The sequence below is a fragment of the Ceratotherium simum genome, chromosome 15 (assembly GCF_057802395.1).
Source record: "Ceratotherium simum simum isolate JZ-2026a chromosome 15, ASM5780239v1, whole genome shotgun sequence".
In the NCBI taxonomy this organism is placed as follows: Eukaryota; Metazoa; Chordata; class Mammalia; order Perissodactyla; family Rhinocerotidae; genus Ceratotherium; species Ceratotherium simum.
The window spans coordinates 53,288,701-53,316,530 of NC_141914.1; the positions used below are offsets into that span (position 1 = coordinate 53,288,701).

Sequence of the window (27,830 nt, forward strand, 5' to 3'; positions counted from 1 at the left end):
GCCTGTTTGCTCTCCCTGTAGGCGCCCAGGGAGGCTGAGTTATGCTCCTGGCCAGCTGTTGTAATGCTCAGCTGCTTGTAGTTGTTGTGGGCCCTTCAGTCTCTTTATCAGCTGTGGGGAGCCCCAGCACAGTTGGCTGCAAGTTCTAATACCACATTTGTGTTGCAGTATTTCTTTTAAGTGAGTAGGCCCCCAGTGTGGCAGGTTGTTAGGCTCAGGGCCTTACAATTGCTGTAAGCCTCTAGCCTATTAGGTCTCTTGTCAGCTCTCTGAGGATTGCAGCTGGGTGGGGCTGGCCTCAGGCACAGGAGCACCCAATTGTTTCAGGTTTTGGAAGGTGGAGCAAACCTCCTATGTGGGTCTTTGAGAAGTACAAGTCTTCTGTGGCTGAGAAGCCCTGCCACCCACAGGTCCACACACACAGTCAACACAGTCCTGCCCCGTGTGAGCGCCCCGACCTCCCCAAGTGGACCCAGTCTCTCCACGGCGGGAGCCCCACACACTCTGCCACCGCCCCACACTCTCCACCCGCTCCTTGTGCACACCCTGCCCTGCTCAAGTCAGCTCAGTTGCCAGGCTGCAGAGAATCCAGTCACCAATCTATGCAGGCCCACACGTTGCCTGAGGGCTTGTTGTTGGGTGGGGCTAGTCTCTAGGGTGGGCTGCCTGCCCTGGCTGAGCTGGATTAAATTGGTGCTCTAGCGGGTGGAGCAGACCCTGGGCTAGCAGGTCTCAGGGAGAACTCCAATGGCGTCTGTGTCAGCACTCTCACACCAGGCCACAACAATGGCCGCTGCCAATGTCCCAGTCCCTGGAGAGGTCTCACCCCTCACCAAGATGCACTCAGGGCCTATTAGGTGAGTCTCTTGTCACCGAAGCACTGTACACCTTTCTTTCTGGTGATTTTAGGATGCTTTCTGGAACGGGTGAGTTTGTGCACGGGCCCTTTAAGAGCCAGTTTTAGTTTCTTTGTGAACCGGGTTTTCTGGGGGTGCTACCCAATGCTTTAGTAGCAGGCAAAGTCAGATATTATGCTGCTGGTCTCAATTGTGCTGGATCCACAAAATGCCCACAGCGGGGGCGCTCCCCGGCTCAGGGCCCCGCGCCTCCAGGGAGGCTGCGTACCTGTGAGCTGCTCCCGGCGGCCGTGAAGCTGGCGGCTTGTGAAGGCGGCGTTTTTCTCTCCGGAAGGGAGTCTCTGCCTCTTCTACCCCAGTTAGGATTGTCCGTTGTTGCAGGAGTTCCTCTTATCCCGTTTTCAGTTCTGTCTCAGGGGTAATTTTTCCACGAGTAGTTGTAAATTGGCTGTGTCCACGGGAGGAGGTGAGTTCAGAGTCTGCCTACGCCGCCATCTTGATTCCGCCCCCCCCTTTAATTTGTTTTTAAAATTTAGTTGTTGCTTCAGGCAGCTTCCTAGCTACACATTTGTATGTTTAGTTTTTTTTTTCTCTTTCATTCTTTTGGGTCCCAAAGTCATATTGGTGAGTTGATTTCAACCTATAAATCTCTTAAAGGGTGCCTAAATACCTAAAGCTGAAATTAGCTGAAATGTTTACTTGCCACTGTAAGATTTCTCACTGTCAGACTGCTATATATAATCCTACCCCTTCTAGCATTGTTCAGTGCCTTTCTCTTAGACTGTGTATGCAGATTTATATTTAACCTTGCTGTGTTCTTTGTTTTTAGTGACCCATCAATAATTGTGTTAACTGTAGAAATATACACAGTACCTTGAGAAGGGAGGAAGGAAGGGACTAATGGCATTAAAAGCAGTAGCTTTAGCAATTTGTTGAAATTAACTTTTTCCCATAATGGCTGCCAGTGCTTTCTTTTCTGAATGCTAAATGGAAGCTGATATATAATATGTTTCTTTTCATACAGTAAATGGTGTGAGAGCGCCGTGACTAATAAAATCAGCTTTCTCATCTAAATGTGAAAGATTTATAAGTTTATTTTCAGTAGGATTCGATTTTAGAATGGTCTCTAGACACTAAGCTGAATGGTGGGTAAAGGAAGAAGATTCCTATCTTTTCTGATAAAGAGAATCATGACTTCATTACCTCAGTTCTGGCCTAGAAATTGAAATGTTATCAGCTTAACAAAAAGAAAGAAAATACATTACAAAAATATCTCTAACTGTTGGTGGATCTCAGGAGAGGAAATGCATAGTTAGATATTTTTATTGAAATAAAAATGGTGGATTCGGGGACTGTATTTAATTTCTTTACATGTTATTTTCTCTTAGGTAATCAGCTCTGATGCGGGGTCGACTGTTTCCTTCTGGATGATAGACACTGGGCAGAAAATCAAACAATTTACCAGTTGCCATGGCAATGCAGAAATCAGCACCCTGGCCCTTGACGCAAATGAGACACGGCTTTTGACTGGCAGCACAGATGGAACCGTGAAGGTGCGAACATAGTGATGCTTTTCTATCCACATACGAGGGGGCTGAAATATTGTGCGAGGAGACACAGACATAGCTATTTTTGTTTTTGCCATTGTGGCCTTGCAAGAAGAGAGATGAGACCAGATAAGAAGAACTAAATAACCCAAACTATCTAATAACAAAGCTGTTAGGAAAAGAAACCTCTGTGGAAAAATGAATAAATGATTCTTCTGAATAAATTATTTAGAATAAAAACACAGCTTGGCTTACTTATTTCTGAAAGCCTTTTCCAGTGTTCTGGATAGAGGACTACTTTGGGGAAAAAGAGGCCTGAATAATTTTCATGTGCTTCAGCTAATGTTTCTAGTTTTCTTTTTCTCAGTTTATAAAATGAGAAATCAGAGCAAAGAAGCAAACTTTTAAAAATGGCACAGATGCAAATTTTTCAGACAATGAATATTTTAAAACCAACCCATTTTGTAATTTGCACTTTTGTGAGGAGGAAAGTGACATAGTGAAGAAAGACAGTAGGAAGAGAAATCATAATCTTATTGATTATCCATCCTAAACTAACACTATTTTATGCTCCTAGCTTTCTTATTTTGTAACTATTATTAATTTCTCCTGGGAGGAAGGTGCTATTTTACCTTGGAAAAAGGATCAAATTTTCATGCAAAGCTAGATGCTTGTAATCTGAAATCATGCCCACCAGTAAATCTTTTCTGCTCCTCTCAGCTCCAAGAGTAATGACAGCCTTTGATTGGAGATGGCTTGTAACACTTTGAGGCAACAGAAGGCAGTTTCCTGAATAAGCCTTGAATGGTTCTCAGACTTCTGTCATAGCTGGAGCCAGAAGGGTATTAATTAGATGTACCTTCCATGGTTGGGTGTATGATGCCTTCAGGTAGGCTGCAGGGGAGGGTAATGGAAAGCTGTCTGGATATGTGGGTAAAACATCGTGGAAGTTGGGGGCAAGTTTCAGGGGGATTCCAGGCTGGCAACAGTCAGTGTGAAGGAGGTACTATGGTGGATTGCAGTGAGAATCTCTGGAAATCAGTAGAACTTGGCTTCTGGGAAGGTTAATGGCATGAGATATGGCCTGGGATCTTGGGCTTAAGTAACGTAATCGAGTTCATGGGAGAACTGGTAAGACGTGTGAAGGTTATGGGATAATCCCAATCCCAATAGTCAAGGTGGAATAAAACAGGGATAACTGGAACTGGAGTACATATTAGATAGTGGCTCAGGCAAAAGGAACAAGCGAGTGCCCCACTTGCCAGTCCTGGGATATGAAACTGAAATGAAAAATGAAGCCAGTGGATTATGTTTCCTTTACTCCCATCTTGGAAAGTAACTTGTTACAGAGTCCAGGGCAGGGCAGAACTTGCAGGTGTTGCTAAAATGAACCTAGCTAAGGGACTTAGTAGGTTCTGGGGACAGTCAGATCTTTACAATACCTATTTGTGGGTATTATTTTAGGAGGGTTTGATAAGAGCCATGTTTAGAGAAAAAGAAAGTGATGGGTGAAGAGATGTGTCCCCCTCAACATCTCAGCTCAAGCTTCGACATCTTAGAAGTTGATGTGAGTTTAGTAGTATAATCACAGCTTTTGAAGGTACATTTATCTTTATTGCACTAGCACAACAGAATTCTGAAATTTGGCAACCTGTGCATAGGATGCATAAATCAGAGTTGAGCTGCTCTGGCCATATTCTAGAAGAAACAAGAATGAATGACATCTTCCAATCTCATTTATAATTTAGAATCCAAAACCAGTAGCTATATGATCAAAGATTTAAAAGTATTGCCTTATTTATTATGGTTTTGAAGTGTCTGTTTTTAAATTAATTCATGTTTTAAATAATTAATGTTTGAACACAATAAAATTTAAAACATAAAAGATATAAAGTGAAAAGAAAGTCTCTTTCTCACCCCTGTTCCCAGATCCTCCCTTGTGGCTACTACTCTTCCTGGTTTCTTCTGCATCCTTCTAGCCTATGAGCACCATTTTTTTCTCCGTGGCAGCCCACTATCTGCGCTCTTCTGCATTTTGTATTTTTCTGTTTGGGCATTGATTCATATGAATGCATATAATAATAATAATAATGTTAGCTAACTTTTATTACTTGCTTACTATGAACCAGGTACTGTCCTAAGCACTTTATATACAAACACGCACACACATACCTGTAAACATCTATATGGTTGTCACTATTATTATCCCAATTTTACAGAGGAGGAAACTGCCAACTTGCCCTCTAAGCGTGATGTACCAACAATGTTTCTTAGCAGGGCTTAGTTTTAACTGCTCGTGACCTAATGATGCTCTCTCTTAAGTGCACCCATTAGGTCTACGTCCTCCCCCACTACCTGAGGAGGTCGACTAGAACTGCTGTGCCTCTGTAGGATTGAGTCTGGCACCCATATCAACAGGAGGTTTTACTGGCAGAAGATGGGAAACCTAGTACGTGATGACTGTTTCAGGCTCTGTACTAAATGTTTAAAATTCCAAGCATCCCTGAGGAGTAAGATTTCTGTCATAAACAAGGAAACCAAAATTTAGAGACACACTTAGAGAAAGACCAGGATTTTGACAGACTCCTAAATATGGCTTTTCATGATTTTATATTGCCTCCCCCTTAAAAACATGCACTAACTTATAGCCTTTGAATCAACTATTATTAGAATAGACTGATAGGGTTACAAGTAGAGTAATAAACATAATGGCTACATTTAAATGGTGAAAAGATTTTCCTTAGTTATTACATATCCCAAGTGAATCAACCCTAGTCCAGAATGTAAACACAAAAGTTTAATCCTATTACATCATGTTGTTTTACTCATTGAAGAAGACGTTTTCTTTTCTTGTCTCAAAGGTGATTTTAATTTTTCTCTTAAAGGTGTGGGACTTCAATGGACACTGTCACCACACACTAAATGTTGGGCAGGAGGGAGCTGTGGATATTTCACAGATCCTGGTTCTTAAGAAGACAATACTGGTTATAGGCTGGGAGAGGTATGATATACTTCGTGCAAAATTGTGGGTAGGTAAAGGAGAATGTTTTCATTTGAATCAAAATCTAAAAGAAAAAAGAATATAGAAATCTTGAATGATTCTGAATCATTAACTGGCTGGTGACCTAGGTGAGTGAAACTGTAGTTGGAATTGACTGAATGCTTAGTGAATAAAATATGATAAGATCATGTAGTTTGAGGAGCTTTGAGAAGTGTTATAAAGCTTTCTCCCAGCTTTGGGAATCTGTCTCTTTAACCATTCTAGACAGGAACGTAATGCCACTTTTTGAGTATCAACTCCAAAATTTTCTCAAATTTTATAGTCAATAAATTCTTAATGTGAAAATTACATTCCTTCAATTGTAAAGGAAACTCGTTCCTTCTTCTCTTGTTACTTACATTAAATTGCAGCATAACAGGGAAATAGCCCACTGAATTCTGTTAGCACTTCCTTCATATCAGTGCAGAGAAGGGCTGTTCACAGCCCACTTACTGCTCTCAAGGAGCAATTCTTCCATTTCATTATAAGGAAAATTACTTTCTTTTCCTTCTTTCCTGAGAGAACTAAGGGATCATAAACAGGGCCTTTTCTATGGCATTGTATAGGCACTAGAAAAATTAAAATCTGATATGTTTTGAAAATATATTGTGCATAAATTCAACAGTTCACAAAATATTGCTCTAATAGGTAGTTTGCCCAACATTATTCACTATAGAATTATGATCTTAATGGTTTGAAGCTAGGATTAAATCAAATTTTATGCCTAGAAAACTAGCAGTATATATTTAGGGGCTTTTATCAATTATGTGAAAGGCTTTTCTTCTAATGCAAATGTACACATCCAGACTAGAAAACATAGTGCCACACACAGCTGAGTTTTCAGGGGTTTTTGACCATAAGGAAAGAAAGTATAGACCAGAGTTTCCTACTTGATATTAAGAACTAATTCAATCATCCTCCCCTTTGAAAAATGAGGCTTCTTCACATCCCTGAGCAATCATGACCCATTCACAACTCCTAACTACTCCAACAGACTACTGCTTAATGCTCTCTATATTTAGGCCATGGCCACAAATAGGTTTAGTTCCCTAATATCACGGCAGGGTAGATGTGTGGTATATAGCTGATCCAACTTAAATTTTCAACGTAGCAGAAAAGAATTTTAAAAATTAATCAATGTAGGTCAAAACTTTGGAGATACCATTTTCTTAACTATATTTTTTAGATATCCATAGTTAGAAACTAGTATCAAATATATGGTTCTTTTAAATTGCTTACAGTGGAAAATTTTTAAAGATTAGATGTCTAGAGTCATCTAAATGTAGTTTAAAGGAAGACTCGATGTTCTGCTCTATACTGGTGGGTGGTCACTTCTATAATCTTGGGGGGGAGATGGAAATGAGAGGAGGAAAAATTATCACTCTTCCCATCTTCCCCCATCTTTTCCATCTTCCACAAGGTCGTCAGGACTTGGATCTCTTAGTTGGAATTGAAAGTTGAATGAATCCATTCCCAGTTACATTATTTCACTTTTATTTTGGAGGATTTAAAAGTTATAATTCCTAAATTAGAGGCCTTATGTTAGGCTGGATATCACAGGATCTTTGCAGGGTCCTTCTCACCAGGAGGCATTTAACAAGAGGCAATAGGAGAGGTCAACTGTTAAGTTATAGCTGGGGAAAGAGGGCCCATTAAGCCAACTCCTTAACAGTTCAGTGATTAGAGAAGAAATAACTGGAAGATGGACAGTCAGCTTATTAAGCTTGCTTTAAAACCCAGAGGGAGGCTGTTTAAGTTACATCGTATCTTTAACTTCAGGCTCTATCTAAATAAAGAGATTGGTTTGATACTTTTGCCCTGGGTAGAGTAGAAATTACATTTATTGAGTGAAGTACCTAAATATGCTATCTGATTTATTTTATTTATGGTGCTTTCCAACATTAGGCACTTTATATACATTATGTAACTTAAATTCTTAGCTTCATCTTGGAAGGTAGGCAGTATTTTGTGGATATCGCAAATCTCTAGCTTCAGCTCTTATCTCCCCAAGCTCCCTTATCCACTTGTTTGCTGGTCGTGTCTGACTGCAATCTCAAATTCAACATATTCTAAACTGAATTTATTACTTATTCCCTTCCCGAAAAACCGCTTCTTCTCTTAGATCTGGGGCTTCAGTTAACAGCCAGAGACCCGGATATCCACCTCAGTTTTTCCTTCTCACTCAACTTCACAACCAAGTAGTCACTAAGTCTTATCAATTTTATGTTCCAAATATTTCTCAAATCTGTTCCCATTACTACTACAAATGTATAATTCAGAGCATCATTTCTACCGGGATGAATGCCACAGCCTTCTAATTTGCCCTTTCCTCTAGTAATGCCCCCCTCTTACCCCTTAAATAGATTCTGCACATTTTTGCCACAATGATTTCTTTCTACAATGCGTTCTATCATGTTACTTCCTTGTTTAACACCTTTCAGAGTGTCTATAAAATAAATCTAGGCTCCTTCTGGCCTGGACCTATTCTTAGTTTCTTCATTCTCACCCATTCTTGTGTACATTCTAAACTCAAGTAGCAACCTGCTGTCAGGGTGTTCTCATACAAACACACTGTTTCACACTCCCATGCCTTTATTTCCTCCGCTTGTCTAGAAACATCTCTCCAAACAGTTTTCATGTGGCTAATGTTTATTCCTATTTCAAGTCTCATTCATACATCTTCTCCACCAGGACATCTCTCTTTACTCCCGGGATAGAAATAGGCCCCATTTTAGTCGTTGTGCTCTCTAGCTCCCTGCACTGTATTTAACATCAGAATATATATATGTGTGTGTGTATATATATATTTACATACATTCAACAAATATCTAATAAGCATATATACAGCATATAATAAGCATATATATATAGTACATATATATATATTGCATCTGGTGCTAATTAGATGTTCAATGATATTTGTTGAATGACTTAATTAATGTTTATTGAATAGACAGGGAAGCTAAGGATTAGAGAGATTTATTACCCATGGTCACACTTCAAATAAGAGGCAAGCCGAGCAGATATTCAAATCTATTCTCACTTCACAATAAACCAGAAAGCTAAGCTTTATCAATCCCCTTTTACGAGGGAGGAAACAAGGCTTGAAGAGGTGGGGTGGCCTGGCCAAGGTTACAAAGCTGGGAGACAGCTGAGTGAGAATTTTATGCCAAAGTCCATGTTCTTTCCACCATCCCTGAGTCATTAAATCACTGGGGAACAACTATACCCTTTTAAACAAATAATTTGATTGAGTAGGTTAGTTATATCAGTCAAAGCTGATTAATCAGTTTGTGCATTTGAAGAAACACATAACAAAAGTATTATCAACTTAACAATACCTCAAAGTTTTAGCTTGCCATTATTTTTTCCCTTTCCTTTCCACAAATATTTTTAAACTGCAGCTAGATGGAAAGCATTGAGTTAGGAAATATGATGGACTGAATGTGAAGAAGCATGATTCCTGCTCTCAAGGGTGTCGCATTCTAAATGGGGAGTCAATACATACAAGGCAGGATATGGTAAATGCTGCTGTGAAATGGTCCTGAGCAAAACCGGAATTAGAGAGCCCGTATTGGATATTTAGAAATACCATCATTCATATCTAGAGAATATTTCTGTCCAAAAAAAGGAAGAACTTCTAAAACACATTTCTTATTTTGAGCAAAATATACTTGGAAACAAAGTTGTGAACTGACATATAGTCAATTAAAAAATACCTGGTTTAAGGCCTGGCCATATTTACGTTGGTAAAATCAAATGAATAAATGATCAATTATCTTTGCATTTGTTTAAAGTAGTCATGTGATATGTATAGCTCTGGTAAAACCAAATAAATGATCATAATAGTTTAAGATTTTATCCTGCCCTAAAATTCTATGATTTTATACTTACAACTCAGTCTCTTAGTTTCCCTCACTTTATTTCTCTCCTTTCTGTTAAAAGAGAAACCTCTGTTTGTGAAAGTTTTATCTCTGTAAAATATCCAGACTTATACAAATACTAAAAAAGGAAATGTTTCATATAATTTCAAACGATTCTGAAACTATTATTGACAGTAGCATCCTTCACAGAGCTCTGTAAAAAATAGGTGCTCAATAATAGCTGCTGATTTAATTTGATTTCTCAAAGTATTTTTAAGTGAAATGAGATTAGGGATTTGAAATTCCTCAACAATAAAACTTATCTATCACAAGATATTAAATTCTTAATAATTGCCTTACTAAGGAACTATAATCCTATGTGACTCAGTTGGTTTCTACTGTTAGGATAAGAATCAAAATGAAAATTTCCAAAGTTGTGACTTATACTAAATAACCATATTGCAGGGCAGGAGGGGCTGGGTATGTTTGAAATTCACAAATAACCCTCGAATCTAATTTTGTGATGGTTTCAGTGTCCAAATTTGACTTCAAAAATTTTAGGAAAAGAATAAAAGAGAACTGATTTATATTGAACTCACTCTCTGCCTTTGAGATACCCCTTTAAACCTAAAAAGCAATGGATAAAATCAGGACAGGTTCTTATGATAATTGGACTAACCACCCATGAACATTTAACCTCTGAGGGAACAAAGAGTTGATTGTGTTCTTTTGTTCTCTCCATGACAGTTTCTACATGATAAGTTTTGGTAAAAGTTATTTTCCTAGTTCATTCACCCTTAAAGAGGTTGTTTTAAAAAATTTTTTTCTTATTTTTTTGCACTTGACAGGTAAACTAATTTTGTTCTCATGGAATTGGTCAGTGTGTCTAAATTCTGAATTAGAGACAACATTATCTTCACAAGATGACACAATGACTCAGTAGCAGAACTCTCAGGATTTCAAATGTGAGATGTGGAATGGAACTAGTAAACTCCTTCAGTGTCAGAAAGAATGAATCTCTCAGACGCCTAAAATGGCCTTAAAATTGGCTCATTCTGCACTTTAATTTTACTCTTGGCAAAAGTGAAAACTTAAAAAAAAGTTATCTTTGAAAGGGACAAAGTAAGAAATACAGTGTGGATTCTGAAGGCATTTTAAGGATAACTGTCTTTTCAAATGAAAGTTTCAAGTTAGGTTTTAAGGGAAAGGTGTCAGCTAATTAGTTTCTCAACATTTTGATACACAAGGTCAAATAACAGAAGGGCTATTTTTTTACACCATCTTATGAAAAACATCTTGCGCCTTTGGGTGGTTCTCTCTACATGTATCTAGTTAATATGGGTATTTTGGTGAAAAGACATTTAACATTGAATTTTGGCTGAGAGATAATAGAAGAGATATAGGATTGATCTCCTATTTCTCATTCCTACCCCACAATCTCTCTTCCTAAAGGGCAATCTCTTCAACCAAACTTACCAACAGGTAAAGAGAAAATTAAAAATATATACATGTAAAGCTATTATGAAATTAACTATAATTTCAGAACTGCAAATTACTTTTATATTGTCTTATCTTTCTAAGCCTCATATTAATATTATTAAAAAGAACATTAATATTAAAATTGATTTAAAAATAGAATAATTCATACATTGATTCAGCAAATATTTATTAAATGGCTATTATGTGCTGGGTACTGTTCTAGGCACTACTGATGCAGAGGGAAAAAACTAAGTCCTTGCTCTCCTAGAGCTCATTTATGACAGAAAAGACAGAAAATAAACAGACAAATAAATATAGATCATATCACTTGATGAAAATGTAATAAAGAAAAATTTTGTAGAGTGAGGGATGGGAGACTCAAGGGAGAGTCTTGAGCTAAGGTGATCAGGGAAGGGTTACTTGAGGAGGTGACATTTGAGCAGAGAATTAAAAATAAAAAATTTTTTATTGATGTCATAATAGTTTATAACTTTGTGAGATTCCAGTTGTACATTATTATTTGTCAGTCACCATATAAATGTGCCCCTTCACCTCTTGTGCCCACCCCCCAACTCCCTTCCTCCTGGTAACCACCAAACCATTCTCTCTGTCCGTGTGTTAGTTTATATTCCACATATGAGTGAAGTTATACAGTGTTTGTCATTCTCTGTCTGCCTTATTTCACTTAACATAATACCCTCCAGGTCCATCCATGTTGTTGCAAATAGGACGATTTTGTCTTTTTTTATAGCTGAATAGCATTCCATTGTATATATACCACATCTTCTTTATCCAATCATCTGTCGATGGACATTTGGGTTGCTTCCATGTCTTGGCTGTAGTGAATAATGCTGCAATGAACATAGGGGTGTATAAGCCTCTTTGGATTGTTGATTTCAAGTTCTTTGGATAAATACACAGAAGTGGGATAGCTGGATCACAAGGTATTTCTATTTTTAATTTTTTGAGGAATCTCCATACTGTTTTCCATAGAGGCTGCACCAGTTTGCATTCCTACCAGCAGTGAATGAGGGTTCCCTTTTCTCCACATCCTCTCCAATATTTGTTATTTTTTGTCTCAGTGATTATAACCATTCTCATGGGTATAAGATGATATCTTAGTGTAGTTTTGATTTGCATTTCCCTGATGATTAGTGATGTTGAACATCTTTTCACATGCCTATTGGCCATCTGTGTATCTTCCTTGGAAAAATGTCTGTTCATATCCTCTGCCCATTTTTTGATCAGGTTATTTGTTATTTTGTTGTTCAGTGTGTGAATTCTTTATATGTTATGGAAATTAACCCCTTGTCAGATATGTGATTTGCAAATATCTTCTCCCAACCCTAGTGGGTTGTCTTTTCGTTTTGATCCTGGTTCACTTTGCCTTGCAGAAGTGCTTTAGTCTGATGAAGTCCCACTTGTTTATTTTTTCTTTTGTTTCCCTTGTCCGAATAGACATGGAATTTGAAAAGATCCCTCTAATACTGATGTCAAAGAGTGTTCAAACAGAGAATTTTTTATTCATTCATTTGACAAATGTTTATTGAATAGTCAATATGTGTAAGTCACTATGCTTGCTACTGTGGGGCTGCAGAATAAGACAAGATCTCTGGTTTCTGAGAACTTACAATCTAGCAGAAAAGCAGAGGCTATATAATATTTGTTAAATGTTATAAGTAAAATGTGACTGATGTGTGAAGTCAGAAGAAGAAATATTTCTTTCGACTCTAGTTATGAAGGAAACCTATCAGAATAAGAGGGGCCTTAGCGAATGGGTATGTGGCTAGATAGATGCGGGTCTGTGTGTGAAAGGAAATCCATAGAGGGAGGGAACAGCACACCAGGAATGAAAGCAAAGCAGCTGGAAATGTGAAGGGTGCTCAGAGAGCAATAAGAATATTGTTTGGGTTGAACAATAAGACGTGCTTTGGAAACAGCCCCTGAATACCCCTCACAGTTCAGAACAGCACCTGCAACCAAGAAATTTATTTGAAACCTTGTATCCTACCCTTAAAATCAGGTGAATTTTGCATTCTATTGCATTAATTCATCTATCCTTATGTTAATATAAAAATATTTTCCCCCACCTCCTTGAGTAAAATTAACACTTAGGAAGGTGCACCATACTTACCCTGTGGCTTCCAGTAGTCCTATCAGATATTTAGTTGAATATTCACATTTTACATTGAAAAGCAAGAATAGAAGAGTAGAGAGCAATAATTCTCAAAAAGTAGATTGGACTCAAGTATTATTGGGTCTTGAATAACAGGCCTACACAGTTGAATTTTGTCATGTAGGAAATGGAAAACTAGTAAATGTTTCTTAACAGGGCATTAGCCTTACCTTTGACCATGCTGTTTTCTCTGCCTAGAGTGCCTTCCTCTTCCAAATCTTACCCATCTATTATGGTCCAGCTCAAATATGACCCCTGAACTCAGCCTTCTGTGATTTCTACACTTGGACTTCCAGGCAGTTGATCAGTATTTCCTTGGCACTTACCACATTTCACTTTGCATTTTTGTCATTTTGTGCTCATGGCTTTATCCCCTGCAGCACCATGAATGGGGACTTCCATGTAGAAAACAGGAAATGCTTGTATAACGAATGTATATGAAGAGCCCCAGACTGGAATGATTAATCTAGTAGCAGGATGAAGACTGTAGCAGAAGTGGGTGGACTAGAGGCAGTGAAATTGGTTAAGAGGTTGTTAAAATTGTTCAACCATGAGATAATGAGCACTGAACTAGGAAGCTGTCATTGGCTGTTTAAAATAAAAAGGAAGGAATGAATATGTAACATATCACAGAAGTGGAATCTAAGTATTTGATTTGACTGGGGAAGAGAAAGATATGTGGGAGACTCAAATGCTGGTCTATTAGCCAAATTAGGGAATTTAGGGAGGCCTAGTGTGGAGGGAAGGTGGCAAATGCGGATTTTTTTTGTGTGTGTGAAGAAGATTGGCCCTGAGCTAACATCTGTACCCATCTCCCTCTATTTTATGTGTGGGACACCTGCCACAGCATGGCTTGATAAACGATGCCTAGGTCCATGCCCGGGATCCGAACCTGTGAACCCTGGGCCACTGAAGTGGAGCACGCAAATTTAACCACTACGCCACCAGGCTGGCCCCCCAAGTTTGGATTTTTGATATGTTGCTGATGGGAACATTATATGGAACTGTCAACTGCCAAGAAAGAACTACTCAACACTGGAAAAAATTATGCATGAACATAAATTTAAGAGCCATTTGTATAGAAGTGAGATTGGAACTTATGATAGTATGCAAAATCCCTGAACAAGCCCTTTTGAGCTAAGAGAATGGAGTGCAAGAATGACAGTAAGAAAGTACATATTCAAATGAGGGAGAGAACGAAGGGAAAGGAAACTAGAGAATAGAGAATGAAAGATCAGGGAGGCGGGAAGAGAAGCAGGACATACTAGAAACAAAAGTTTCCAGGAGGAAGAGAAGGCGGCATCCATCAGAGTGAGGAGTTACATTGATAAGGCAATTGGGAGACCTTCAGAGTGGTGCAAATAGAAGCAAAATTTCAGGGAGGTGAAGAGAGAGTGAGGGTGAAGACACTGTACCTGTGGTTACAAATACTCACTTGAGACGTGTGTGGCCCTGGAAGGAGACACAGGCTTAGCATAGGCTGGTAGCCAGAGCTCAAATCATCAAGTGAAAACAGGGTGGTATTGATGCCCCTACAATTTAATTTTTACAATCCTCCCTTCCTCACTAGGCACCTTGCATTTTATTCCCTGCCCATCTTGGCCTGTCCTCAAATCCACCAGAAGTGCCCTAAGATACTGACATTTTTTAAATGATTATTTCTGTTCAAAATGTATCTGTCCTGCGTACCATTCCTTTGGAGCAACATTTTCCAAGTGTGTTCCACAAATGGTAGTCTTCAAGATGGTTAATGAGAAGGGACTCTGTGGTCAAGTAAGTCTGAGAAATGCCACAGGGAATGTTAACATGTTAAATGTCCTGGCCGCTCTGATGAAAATAAGCCTTATTAATTTCGTTCAAACTACCAAATATTATGTGTTCACAGACCCATCCCATTTTTTATTGCTACTGTCACAAAGCAATTAGTGGTTCCCTGTTACCCATATGGGGAAACTTTGCTTTAGGGTCTTGGTGATGGATAATTAATCTGATAAATGCATACATGTTTGGTGTTAATGATTGTGAAAGGATAATTAACCTTCTAATACTTAATATTCATAATTTGCCAGAGAATTCAGTGAGAGAATCCAAAAGAAATTTTAGTGTGGGAAGCACAGTATTATGGATGACATGTGGGGCTAAAATTTTGGGTAGCATTGTCTTTTAGACCTCTCAAATTACACCACCCCAAGTGGATGATGGCTACTCAATATCCATATCACTTTTAGATTCACAGCTAGATTCTGTATCTTTTTTATTAGGGCTATTACTACATTTCGACTTCAGAACTTCAATCAATTTTTCATCCAGCCTGAAGAATGGAAAGGAGGAATACAGCACCAAGACGATATCCTGTGTGCTGCATTTTTACCTCCACAAACTCTTGCTACAGGTTAATTGAATATTCATTTGACAATCAGTGGTGAAAATTTGGTTTCTTTTCCTCACTCACTTTTAAAGAGCCTTTTCTCAACTGGAAAATGAATAGATTTCTTGAAGCAGTCCTTACACTTAAAGCTGCTCTTGGTGCTTATTTCTAGAGCAATATTCTAGTGGCTATGACCAGCAGCTTCTGAGCCTGGCTGCCTGACTTCAGATCCTGGTTTCCCCACTTGCCACTGCATGATATTGATCGTTATTTAAACTCTAAATCATAATTTTTTCTGACTAATAATAGTATAACATTATCTTGGTTTATAGTGAAGATTAAATAAGATAATCTGTGTAAGGGCTTAATACAGTGCTCGGCACACAGTAAGCTCATCAGTAAATGCTAGCTTTTATTTTTAGTGTCCTATTTCCAGGAGTGGCATCAGAACTGTTGGGTACAAATCACACTTCTGTGGCACTCAGATGTTTCATCATGGGAACATAGTGACCCTTTGGCACAATTTAGTCTAAGTAATGTTGGTTAAAGACTGGCCTCACAAAATATCTACAAATCCAAGGTCTTAAAAGGATCCATGGGCATGCTTTGATGTGACATATTAAAGAGGATCAGAAATTGCTGTCTCATTTCTGGCCAAAGAAAACAATTTATAAAGACAGATTGCACCATGAAATTATCAAGTCCATATTTTGACAGCCTACATTTTTTTATAGAACCAAAAATGTCATCAATTAAGAAGAATAAAAACTTACAGGAAAAGAGCCAAGACATCTAGGAGGTGTTACAAGATGAAGTTTACTGCTCCTTCTACACTTAAAGTTCCACTGTTTTTAGGACTTACCTGATTACTTTCCGGTAGGGCAACGCTGTGATTGAATTTGCTTTATAGCTGCTGGAAGTCTACCCCTGCAGGGAGTATCACATACTGAAATGTGATGGAGATGAACTATAAGGCTGTGTGGTTGTTATTCTGAAAGTGTCATAAAATACCATTGTAATTGGTGAATAGATAATCTCTTCATTCATTCTGACTCCATCAGTCTTCTGTGAAAATGTTTGGTCAAGCACTTTGCAAGCATAACATTTCAAAATCATAGAAGAGGGATGCTCCCACAGACAGCTAATCCATGGAAATCCATCATCCTTGGCCAATTTGTGAGTTACACAGGTTGTTCTCTCCAGGACAATACAGAGTTCAGTATGTGTTACTCTCTTCTCTCTCTAAATCCCAAGAAAGGCACCGTCTGTACATCCCACTCAAACTCAGCTCTTCTCTCCTGCTCCCCACTTCACACTGACACTTTGCTCAGTAGGGAGCTTCCTCACTGAGCTGCTGAGAGCAGCGGACTGGGCATGCATTCTCCTCCCCAAGACAGGCTGGGTCAAACTTAACCTCACTATGTGGACTTTTCTATGTTCTCTGTGAGAGCAGTTGGGGAGAACTTTCCGTAGGGAAAATTTTAGGATTGGAGAAAGCAGTATTCAGCAAAGAATATAAGAGGGAGGAAATGAAAAGCACACACTCACCCACATACACACACACACTCAAGAGATGTGGGAAACAAACCTAGAAGGACTGGATTGGCCTGGCCTCCTTCAACAATAAAAAAGTATCATAATTATTATTAACACTTTTTCGGTACTTAGAATATGTACTTTTCATTCTTCATAACAACCCTATGAGATAAATACAATTTTTAACCCAGGTTTATAGGTACAGAAATTGTGGCATCACATAGACTTAACTTGCCCAAGGTTACGTAGCTAGTAGGTGGCAGAATCAGGACTCAAACTCAAGTTGTTTAATTGCAAAGCCCTTATTCGGAATGTTTTATTACTATAAAATAAAAAGCTATAACAGCAATTTTTGTCACACCTAATGCATGTGTGGTGTGAAGATTGTAAGTTCTAAAGTTTAATAAAAATACTAGTTATTATTCATTCATGTCTCCAGAAATATATAGAGTACCTACTACGTGCCACATTCCATGTGAGATATTACAATAATGACTTCTTCTCATTGCTTTTGCTCATATTTTCTAACATTTTGGCAATTTATGTTCTCCATCCTGGCTCATGTAGGGAGTTATGATGGAGAAATTGTTCTGTGGAACAATAGCACAGAAAATGCTTACTATGTCCTTCACCCTGATTACCAGAGGCTGCTAAAATCAAAATCGGGTGAGTGCAAGTTTGAAAGTAACATAATGTGGCTGAGTGCAACCACAGTAGGCCTGGTTGTTGATGTGTATGCCTGATGCAGCTTGCTCCTAAATTATAGATGATTGGCTATAAGCGCAAGGGATTAGTGATAACGGTGTCTTGTCAAAGTGCCTAAAAAGAACCCTGAGATTTACTTGGCTTAGCAGATTCTCCTTGGCCTGCCGTTTCTTCTCTTTATGCTACATCAGCGTTTCTGAATTACTGATAACAGGGAGCAGGCCTCTCATTTTTATCCAGTTTAGTTTTTGCCAATAAACCTTGCCAAATTGCCTTTGAGTGAACCTTGGGTGCCCCTTGGTGGGAAAATGGAAACTCGTGTTCACTTGACAGGCTTCTCAGGCTCAATCTAGGGCTTGTGGTAAATATTATGCCACCTGGAAATCTTAAATTATCTCTTGACTTAGAAACCTGTGAGGAGCATTAGATGGGAGTATACTGTATTTTATGAGAGTTTAGCAGAGGACATGAATATTTTATACTTAAGCAAAATGTCTTGACAATTGCCTTTCACATTTTATTTTAGTTTCCTTAGATACTAAAGGTTCTCCTTAGACTAATTTATTTGGGTAAGGAATATGTCATTCCTCATAGCCCAGCAAGATTCTGCTGTCTCAATTGGATAAACTCACAGAAGCTGACTTGGACCCTAAGAAAGGACTGGTCACCAGATAAAGCTTTTTTTGTGAAAAGCTGAAGGACTTATTCGTTAAAAGTAACAAAACCAACTTAAGAGATTTAGGGCTTACTTGGCTGCAGGCACAAAGCTCTGACCTGTTTTATGTACAAAGAGCTAACCATTAGGCTTCATCTGAACCCTCCAGGAAGAGGGTAGAATTCTGCCCCTCCTTCTACACTGGCCTTCAGGAGAGCGCCAACTTGTTCTTATAGCAAAGTTAATTGTGGTTACAATTAAATACACAGAGAGTTAGATATGAAAGAAAAGCAGCTAATATCAAATTTCCAAAAAAGACACAAGAGGCTTTGCTATGGATTTCTTGCTTTGAAATTTTGAAGATACCTGTGTATAGATTTTTCACAACTATGTGCAGACTATTCATAAATTCTTAGATGAGTGTCCCCAGTTTTTATTAGTGTGGTCTGGAGATGATGTCATGAGATAATTGAAGTGCCATTAGGACTATCCTTTCCAGGGTAACTCACTAACAAATAATATTGCTAAAAAATGATCATTAAATATATTTAAATAGTCATTATAGCTCATGTTCATTAAATTATTTGCAAGATTAATATTAATGATTAAGAAGCTGAAAATGCCATGATATTAGAATCTCATTTGTCTTGAACATAACAGGATGTGTAAGATGTTAGCAGTGACTACAAAATGAAATCCCTGTTAATTCACGTCAAGGGAAAACAGTAAGCCTGTATGGAATATGCCAAAGCAAAAATGGAATCAAACAATCCTTCAAGTTGGGGTTGAGGAAGTGAATAACAGAAGGCTCAATGGATGTTGACTGTAACCCATTGTGAAAGTTGATGGAGTCATGCGAGACCGTGATGGAGGCAGGCCTGTCGGTTTTCGTAAACATTCATTTGAAAAACAGATGTTTCTCTTCGTTAAGACACCTGGCTTTGTTTCTATCGCAGATATGGAGCCTCAAAAGCTTCTCGGTACTGGGAGGAGCCACTCCACCCACCCCATGGCAGACCAGGCTGCCCTGGGGGCCTGCTCCTTGGAGACTGACACCAACCGCAATAATGCCGTTATGAGGCTTTGCTTCCTTGAAGCAAGAAAAAACATTGCAGTGACAGGTAAAATATGTATTTATATTTTGACTGTAGAGTGCTTTGATATATTGTGAAATGTTGGAAAAGGGAGCAATAAGGAGAGTTCAGTCTAATCCTGTGTAGGTCTTGTAGAGTTTGACTGCATCTAGCTAACAGTGAGTCCTGGGTCACGGGAGGCCATGGGCCAGGGCCACCGAGGTTGGGGCTCAGGAGGATGGGTCGAGGAGCAGGAGCCAGACTAGAGCAGCAATTTATACAGTGGTGCCTGTGTCTGGATCAGAGTGAGAAAAACTCAGGCAAACTATTTGATATGGGCAGCAATCGGAGTTGGTGTTCCAGCCGTGGCATAAGGAGGTATGGTAGAGTAGAGGGCAGAGCAAGAATATGCTCCACATACATGAGCCGAAGCTTAGGTCTACATGCGGCAGGAGGAGAGGGTCTGAGACTGACTGCACTGGCACCTGTATCAAATGGGCTAGGAGAAAATAGTGAAAAACTTGGAGATAGGGGGCAATAGCAAAATTTGAAATAACTGCTGATCCCAGGTCAAGAAAGCTACCTACTCTTTGTCTTAATTATTTTTAGGGGTGTAGGGGGAGCGATGCTTTGGGTCTCTTTACCATCTGTGCATACTTTGCAGAATGAGTCAAAGTCCTGCTTAGAGCTTCTGCTGAGATGTATGCTAACACTGGCGCTACCATATGATTTACTGAAGTTATTCGATATATTATATGTGAAATAACCATTTGCTTAATTTCCCCTCTGTTTTTAATGGCTGTGTTTGCATGGTGTCGATGCAGCCTTCATCTTCCCAAAATAAAAATCTGCTTTTGAGAATAACGCATATTTTTTGACCTTTCATCTAAAAAATGTGTTGTATCTTAGAAGTGATTTTTCTTAGTATTAGGAATCTAGACATATGTGTTATATGTTTGAAAAAAGAAATAGACATATCTGAATCATGTTTCTGTATTCACTTTGCCATATTTAATTTGCAAGTGGAAAATCTGCCTGATTTTCATATAAAAATTTTTGACAGTAACTATCAATAAATGTGTACCCCTATAGGGTTTTGGAAACATTGTGGAATATTTAGAATAGACTTTGAAACGGTTAGTTTCTAAAACTTTCTGTTTTCTAGAACTGACTTATACTCTCAATATGAACTATTATCCTGAAATTGCTCTTATTTCCTCAACACTAATTCTTCTTAATGTTATCAGGATTCCCAAATTGCTTCCACTGAAGCGGCTACATGCCATTATTTCTACCTTAAACAGATATGATTGTTAATCAGCAGTCCATTTGTGAAGCAAATTGGAAGCCATCTACAGATTTATCAAATAATAATAGGAACTTTGCCACAGAAGAATAACTTAGGTAAAGTGCTTCTACAAAGCATATAAAAATGGAAAATGCAAAGGTTAGTTCTAGGCCTATGAACCAAAAAAGTGTTCCATAAGGGCTTACAATGAATTCTTGATGAAAAATTTTAAAATAAGTTTATAAGTTGAATTCTAAGCATGCTGCTAAATAGAGAAATCAATTGTTATGCTGTGCTAACTACATATATGCATCCAGATCTGTGCATGAGGAGTTTTACTTCTTTGGTATGTATGTCCAATGGGTTATTAAGAAAAATAGGTTTTATGTAATCAGAATATTATCATAATGTTGCAATTAATATTTTATAAGTTTACTTGAAGGAAGAAATTAATTCTACCTAACTTTAAAAACCCAAATAATATCAAAATGGTGAATGAAGGAAAGAGAACTAAATTTAATGGAACATTTTACATATCCTATCTTATTCAATACACAGCATAAACCAATAAGGTTATTGTAGGGTTATCTCCATTTTATATTTGAGAGAATTAAAGTGCTGGAATTGATCTCAAGGCTACCTGCCTCTCCACCATCCATATGCTTTCCACAGGACAAGCCACTGAGGTTGTTTCTGGTGTTTGTTGTCACAGTTTCCTAATTAGGTGTTCCTTTATATGTTAGGAGGAGCTAACTTGGTGTCGTGTGGAGGATCCGGGTATGTCAGATTCTGGGATACATTTAAGAAGCAACTTCTGGCTGAATTTTTGGCTCATAGTGGAGTTGGACCCATTATTATGTCTATTGATAAGTTGAATCGATACCTTGCCACAGGAGATCCTGATGGATGGTTGAAAATCTGGAATATAGAGGTAAATTGAAAAAATTCTCACATCATCTTTATTACTGTTGATTGCCTTTTGTTGCAGATAACTATGAACCCAGCCTTTGTCTATTTCCTAGATAAAGGAAGAAATATCCAGTCTGAGTATTTTAAGGAAAACATTTACATTATGGAGCCAAGATTTCTTTTAAATAATTTAGGGAGGAAAACAGATTTTTCTCAATATTAAAAATCTTCTGTTAGTATATAGTCAGGCCCATTACAGAATAGAGGAATGCAGTATTGTCAGTAAGTTACTGCAGCCTTGTTTGAGCATAAGTAATTAGGATATACCTTATTTGAAATGAGACTGTAAATATAATTTAAATAGAGTACTGGCCCTTCATCCAACATTATTGTCATCTTGAGTTATTTTGGGATTTTTGTGTCACTGTTTACCTGCTCAATTTTCTAGTAGTATTGTAAAATGGAATAATACGTGACTACCTATGCATGATAAAGTTCATCTCTATCAAATAACTGACTTGACTCTTCATTTATTTCTTTCCATTCTTCCTCTCCCTCTCCTTCTTTTCTTTCCACTTCTCAAGTTAGTCAAATCTGTTAGAAAAATTTTTGAACATTAATACCATTTTTCTAACCTCTGTTATCATGAACTATTCTTTTGCATTTGGATCACAGATTATTTTTCCTAAACGTACCGTTTTTTCATTTCCGTATCTGACTTTTTAAAAAAAAAGTGTTATGTCACTGCAATAATTTAATATTTGGACTTTTTAGAATTCTGGCATTTCTTTTCACCCAGGAGTACTGTCTTAATTCCAGTAAGCACAAAATCACACAGGCTCCCACTCTGATAAGGTCGTTCCAACCTCATGAAGACCAGATAAGCTCCTTAGAGATGTGTGAGCTGGTCGGCCGGTTGCTGATTATCTCCTCCTCTGCAGACTGCAGCATTTGTGTGACCGATGTCTGCTGTGCTCCTGTGTGGATCTTTGGTCAGGTAGAAATATTGCTTCTTTATTATTCTAGTATTTACTTGACATTTAGTATGAACTTGGGCTGATTTCCATTTGAATCACATCAACTGTTAATGTTCATTAGTCATGAAAGAACTGACTTCCATTTCTGGAGCTGTCGCTCCAGGCACCTCTTGTCCTGTTTGCCATGAACCATGGTAGTTCCATCAAGTGGAGGACACCAGAGGCATGGAAAGATGGTGGCTCTGTGCAGCTCAACATATCCAGGATTCTGAGAAAAATTTCCTCTCTAAAATAAGTGAACTCCTTCAATTTCAAAAATTTAGTAAAAATACAATGTGGATAAAATTACCATGTTATTGTTAAACAGATAGATGACTATGACTGCCAAGTAATAATCAAGGTAATAATCAAAAAGAAAATTTTAGAAAAACAAACTTTCCTGTTCATCCTGGTTTACTCTTGCCAAAATAGTAATAGCGACATTTGCTGAGTTTTTCCTGTGTGCTTGGGGCACTGTTCTGAGGTGTCTACATGAATTATCTCATGCAATCTTCACAATTGTTCATTCCATGGGGAGGAACTCTCATTATTCCCATTTTACAGATGAGGAAACAGAGGCACAGCGAGTTTGAAAAAATTGTCTGAGCTCACAGAAACTAATAAGTAACAGAGTTTAACTTTTAACTCAAGCTGGCTCATTTCAGAGCTCATGCTTTTAACCCCTTCCTCCCGCACAACTAAGCTCTGATTTATACCTGCGTATGAAGAAAAATGGAAGTGGGAATATGGAAGAAAGGAACTATTTATTTTCTCACATGTATGTTGTTTCTTCCATTTGTTTTCATGGGAACTCTGCTCCTGTTCCCTTTGTGCTTTGGGGTACAAAATATTGATTTGACCTGTTACAGCCAGTACTGTTCAGACACGGTAGTGTGAGGTTACGTGGAAACCTCAATTTCTATCCGGCTGGTTGACTTGATTCTATGCAGCAACCTCAGGCGTCTCTCATGCCGTGAGAACACGGCACATCTCTTCATGTTGGAAGACAAAGTCTGTTGTTGCTCTGTCTGTGAAGTCAGTTGATGATGTCAGCCTGTACTGAAAGAATTCTGTACAATGCTTTAGGATGTGGAGAGTGATGGTAAATCAGAAAATAATCTGAGGAGGTGGACCCATGTTTGGCCGGGTAATGTGGGAGTCTCAATGTAACACTCAAGAGCTGTGCAGTCCCTTCTGCTCTGTAAACAAGGCAAGTGCTAGACTTTTCTCAGGAAAAACAGCATCTGAGTGGGGACTCAAACGAGTGTGTGGGTAGGTGTGTGGTGAATGAGACAGAGTGGGGCACAGCCAGCGTTCTGAACACCAAATGAGTTGGGAAGCTGCTTCCGGCAGTTGGAGAAGTGAACCCAATGTCGACATTGCTACATGGCCACCCCACCGGGGCTCTGCTGAGGTGAGGCGGAGGTTGGAGTGACAAGTAAAGAAACAAAGCGTCATCAAGTGGGTGATGTCTGGAGGATAAGAAGTTCCGTAGCAAAATAAGGGGGGTTGAAGCAAAAATAAGACTGTTCTAGGTGGGAGTGCCGCATAAACTGTGCCCACCAAACACAATCTCTACCAAATTTTATTTGAATTAAGAAGTACGTGCTAGTAAAACTGTGATTTTTATGCCTTTGATGTTTTTCCTTAGTTGTTTTGTAAAGTCCTTTGTGTTTTGAAGGACTTCAGCCCCCAAAAGCCTTCAAGAAAATAGTTTGGTTCTTTTCCTTCTGTTCAAGACAGGAAAAGAGCCACTGGAGCTGGGGTAGTGTTAGAGAGGAGAGGCTGGCAAAGCTGGGACAGCTGGGTTTTCTAGTCCCTTCTGCTTGAGATTTTCACATTTTTAAAGGATTCACTGTTATCAAGCTGTCTTGAATATGGGTGCTGCTAGTCTCAAGGGGTACAGGGGTGAGGAAATGAGAAGTGGAGGAGGAGGGAGAGAAAAATGAGCAGATACTAGAAAATAGCAACAGTGAATGTCCTCAGAGTGTGTAAGAAGAGACACCTTGCACAGCAAGACACATGGGAGGCAGATGGAAACACAGGGATAAGAAGAGACCCACGGCCGGCCCCGTGGCTTAGCGGTTAAGGGCACGTGGTCTGCTGCTGGCGGCCCCGGTTCGGATCCCGCACCGCTTCTCAAGCCATGCTGGGCCTGCGTCCCACATGCAGCAGCTGGAGGGATGTGCAGCTGTGACATACAACTATCTACTGGGGCTTTGGGGGGAAAAAGTAAATAAATAAAATTATATATAAAAAAAGACTCAATTATTAAAAAAAAAAAAGAGAGACCCAATTAGTAAATTTAACTAGGATCAGAACAATTTTTAGTGAACAAGCTTGATTTGTACAGTCTAGTGACTTCTGCCCTATATTTGAATGAGGCTTTTGTCTTTTAGTTGAATTAATTCTGGTCTAGCAGTTATAAAAACAGGAGGAGAGCAATAATGTATTTTAATTTCCTATGTTAAAACTTAATTTTCTAATCACATACAGTCTGATTAAAGTATTTAAAATTTAATGCAATGTGATTCTATACATTTCATGAAAGAAGTTTTTTTTTTTTTTTAAGTAACTGTGAATCATTTTTCAACATAGCTGTTGAAAAGGTTGCTTTTCAAGTTAGATTTTTAAAAGTAAGTGGTGTGGTATGTCTATTTCTAGAGTTAGAGAAATAGGAATGGAGATGATTTATCCCAGGAAACTGTCAGAAGATTGTGGTATAAAAAGAAATTAGATGATGTGTTCACTTCTTCAGTGCCCCTCCTCAAGCAGTGACCACAGTTGTACTAGGGGGCCAGTGACTTTGTGCCTATTCACCCAGTGTTAAACATTAAAAGATTCCATCCAGATTTCTTGCTTCTCTTGAAAAAGAATATATGTCATACCCTGAGAGTAAGTGTAACGTGGGTTCTCTCTAATTCAGTGTGGTCCCCACTTTCCCTATTGCCTCTCAACACTGATGCTGAATTCCATTTGCTATTTATCATCTTATATGAGGCTTGATTCACTCATTGACATATCTTCCTGGCCTCTGTAGTCATTTTACTTTGCAAACCTTTCAGACAAGGTTATCAGTTTGTAGGCCAGTCAGCTATGCTGGGGATGCCTAATGTTCCCCTCGTATCACATAACATATCCCCTCACGTCCCCTGTGTTCCCTGGTGCATCCGTCTGTATACAATGTGACTTCACGTAAGACCAGGAAGTTAGATGTGTATTTAAAACATCAAATACATTGTCAATGGGATATTTTGATAGACGGATACGTATTAAGAATTGTAGCCAAGATCTGTGAAAACCATTATCATCTGGGAAAGAAATGAGCAATAATTGGCCTGGCTTTTGAGACTCTTTTAGGGAAATAAGCTGCAAAGAAAGTAGTTGTATGAAAAATCAACTCTGATAATTCTTCAACAAAAGCTTTGTTTTTCTTTTTAGTAAATATACATGTTGCTATTTGGGATTTTAAATTAGGAATGTCAATTTTTTTGTAGTTCTTTATTATCTTTTCAGAGAATTGTTTTTTTTCATGTGACATATAAATTTCTACCTTTATTAAAGTTACATGTATATATCTCATCACGCTTATAAGATTGTAAGTTCCCTGAGGACAGGAACCATGTCTTTTTCATTTTTTGTGTTCCCAGGGCTTCAGTTAGTAGTATAGCATATAAATATTCAAAGAAAATAAATTTCATAAAAATAAAATAAATCTCTTTGTTTTTTCAGGCAAAGCATTGGCAAATTGAAAACTGTTTTTCCCTTCCTAAAAGAGAGACTAATTTAATGCAAAGTGAGATTCAAGAAGAAAGCATAAAGGAAATTCCTTCACTTTCTAAGGAGGAATCATGTTTAGACCCAACAGAACCTTCTCCACTTGATAAAAAAAATGAAGATGACTCAACATACAAGTAAGTAATTTTAAGTGTTACCTGGATGTCAACTGGAGTCTAGACAGGACCTAGGTAAGATTGCCTCAAACTTTCTTCTGTGCTCTGTGGAATGTCCAATGACTACCTCGAGATTTCTCTAAAATTTTGGAGATTGGTAGCCATGCGTGTGGCAGGGGGAGAATTTATGTTCTCAGGGTTCTTATTTCTTGCCTCCATTGAATTCTTGATTTCTATTCAGTGTTTTCTAGTCTTTTGTTTCTGCTCTATCATCAACCTAATTGTGTAAATTAGCTCCATTCCTCAAAAACAATGTGTGTATGTATGCATGTATGTATGTAGGTATCTATCTAAGAATGTATGTCATATTCTACTCCTGGTTTTGGTAAGGTGCGCAGGGGTTTATATGACAGAAGTTCAATGAGCTTAGCTTTGAATATTAAACACAATTCTCCTTTTAATGCTTCTAGCCTTTCCTTCATGTTGTTCATGCATTTCTTCTCTTAACATCACTCAGCTAGATCCCATTTGTACATTCCTCTTTCTCTCTAATGCCAGGCAGTTTTAGTTATACTAAAACTATGTTTCCTATACTCTTACTAACCCATGCTCTCATAATTTCATCTTTTGCTTTAAACAACTTTTTTTTGAGAGGATGATCTTTTTCATTGTATTTTCTTCAATACAAATGGATTTTTTTTTTACCATGTGCATATATTACGTTTTTAGGTTTACAGAAAAATTGCACAGAAGGTACAGAGATCCTACAGACCCCACCCCTCACATACACAGTGTCTTGCATTAGTGTGATACGTTTGTTACAACGGATGAACCAATATTGATTTTTTTTTATTAACTAAAGTCCATAGTTTACATTGAAGGGGTCCAGTTGAGGGTTCTTTGATGACCCCTCTCAGGGACCTCTGCATTGCACATTTTCAAATTCATGCACTCTTTGGCTGATCTCTTGTGGCTCAACCCCAGCAGCTGGGTTACCTTTGGTTAATACACATCACAGTCTTTTTTTGTCATAGATCCCTCACACTGGCAGGCATTCCCTCTTGCACCCCTCCTCTTGGGTTAACTTTTCCTTGGCCAATAGGAAGCTCACACATCCTCGCCACACCACACACAACCTGCTCCCTGGTTGCCCCCTCTGCCCCTGCTGTCTTGGGTAGCTCCAGGCACAGCTTTTGGCCTGTAGACTTTCTCAGGTATTAAAGAGTCACTGGTCTACTGCGTCCGTCTAATGGTTACCCCAGGGAGCATACATTAAACTCTTTTACTGGTCTTTGTGAATGGAGGCTAGACCTGAAGGGGAAGCTTCCCTCCTCTCCCATGAGAGTGGGACTCCATGCACACCTACAACTCTCTCCTCTCTCATCTTATTGCATCTTAGGTCTGTTTATATCCTGGAGTGGTGGT

At 38.5% G+C, this 27,830-nt stretch overlaps 1 protein-coding gene across 1 annotated transcript in view; it reads left to right on the forward strand.

Moving 5' to 3' along the window:
* The window catches only part of WDR49 (WD repeat domain 49), a 144,485-nt gene that overhangs the window by 89,085 nt on the left and 27,570 nt on the right, over nt 1-27,830 (forward strand). The window contains 9 exon segments of the mRNA XM_087440075.1: nt 2,246-2,410; nt 5,290-5,433; nt 13,704-13,708; nt 15,224-15,354; nt 17,434-17,532; nt 19,183-19,347; nt 21,331-21,518; nt 22,296-22,493; nt 26,245-26,426. Of these exon segments, the coding sequence (XP_087296201.1) occupies nt 2,246-2,410; nt 5,290-5,433; nt 13,704-13,708; nt 15,224-15,354; nt 17,434-17,532; nt 19,183-19,347; nt 21,331-21,518; nt 22,296-22,493; nt 26,245-26,426 (1,277 nt within the window).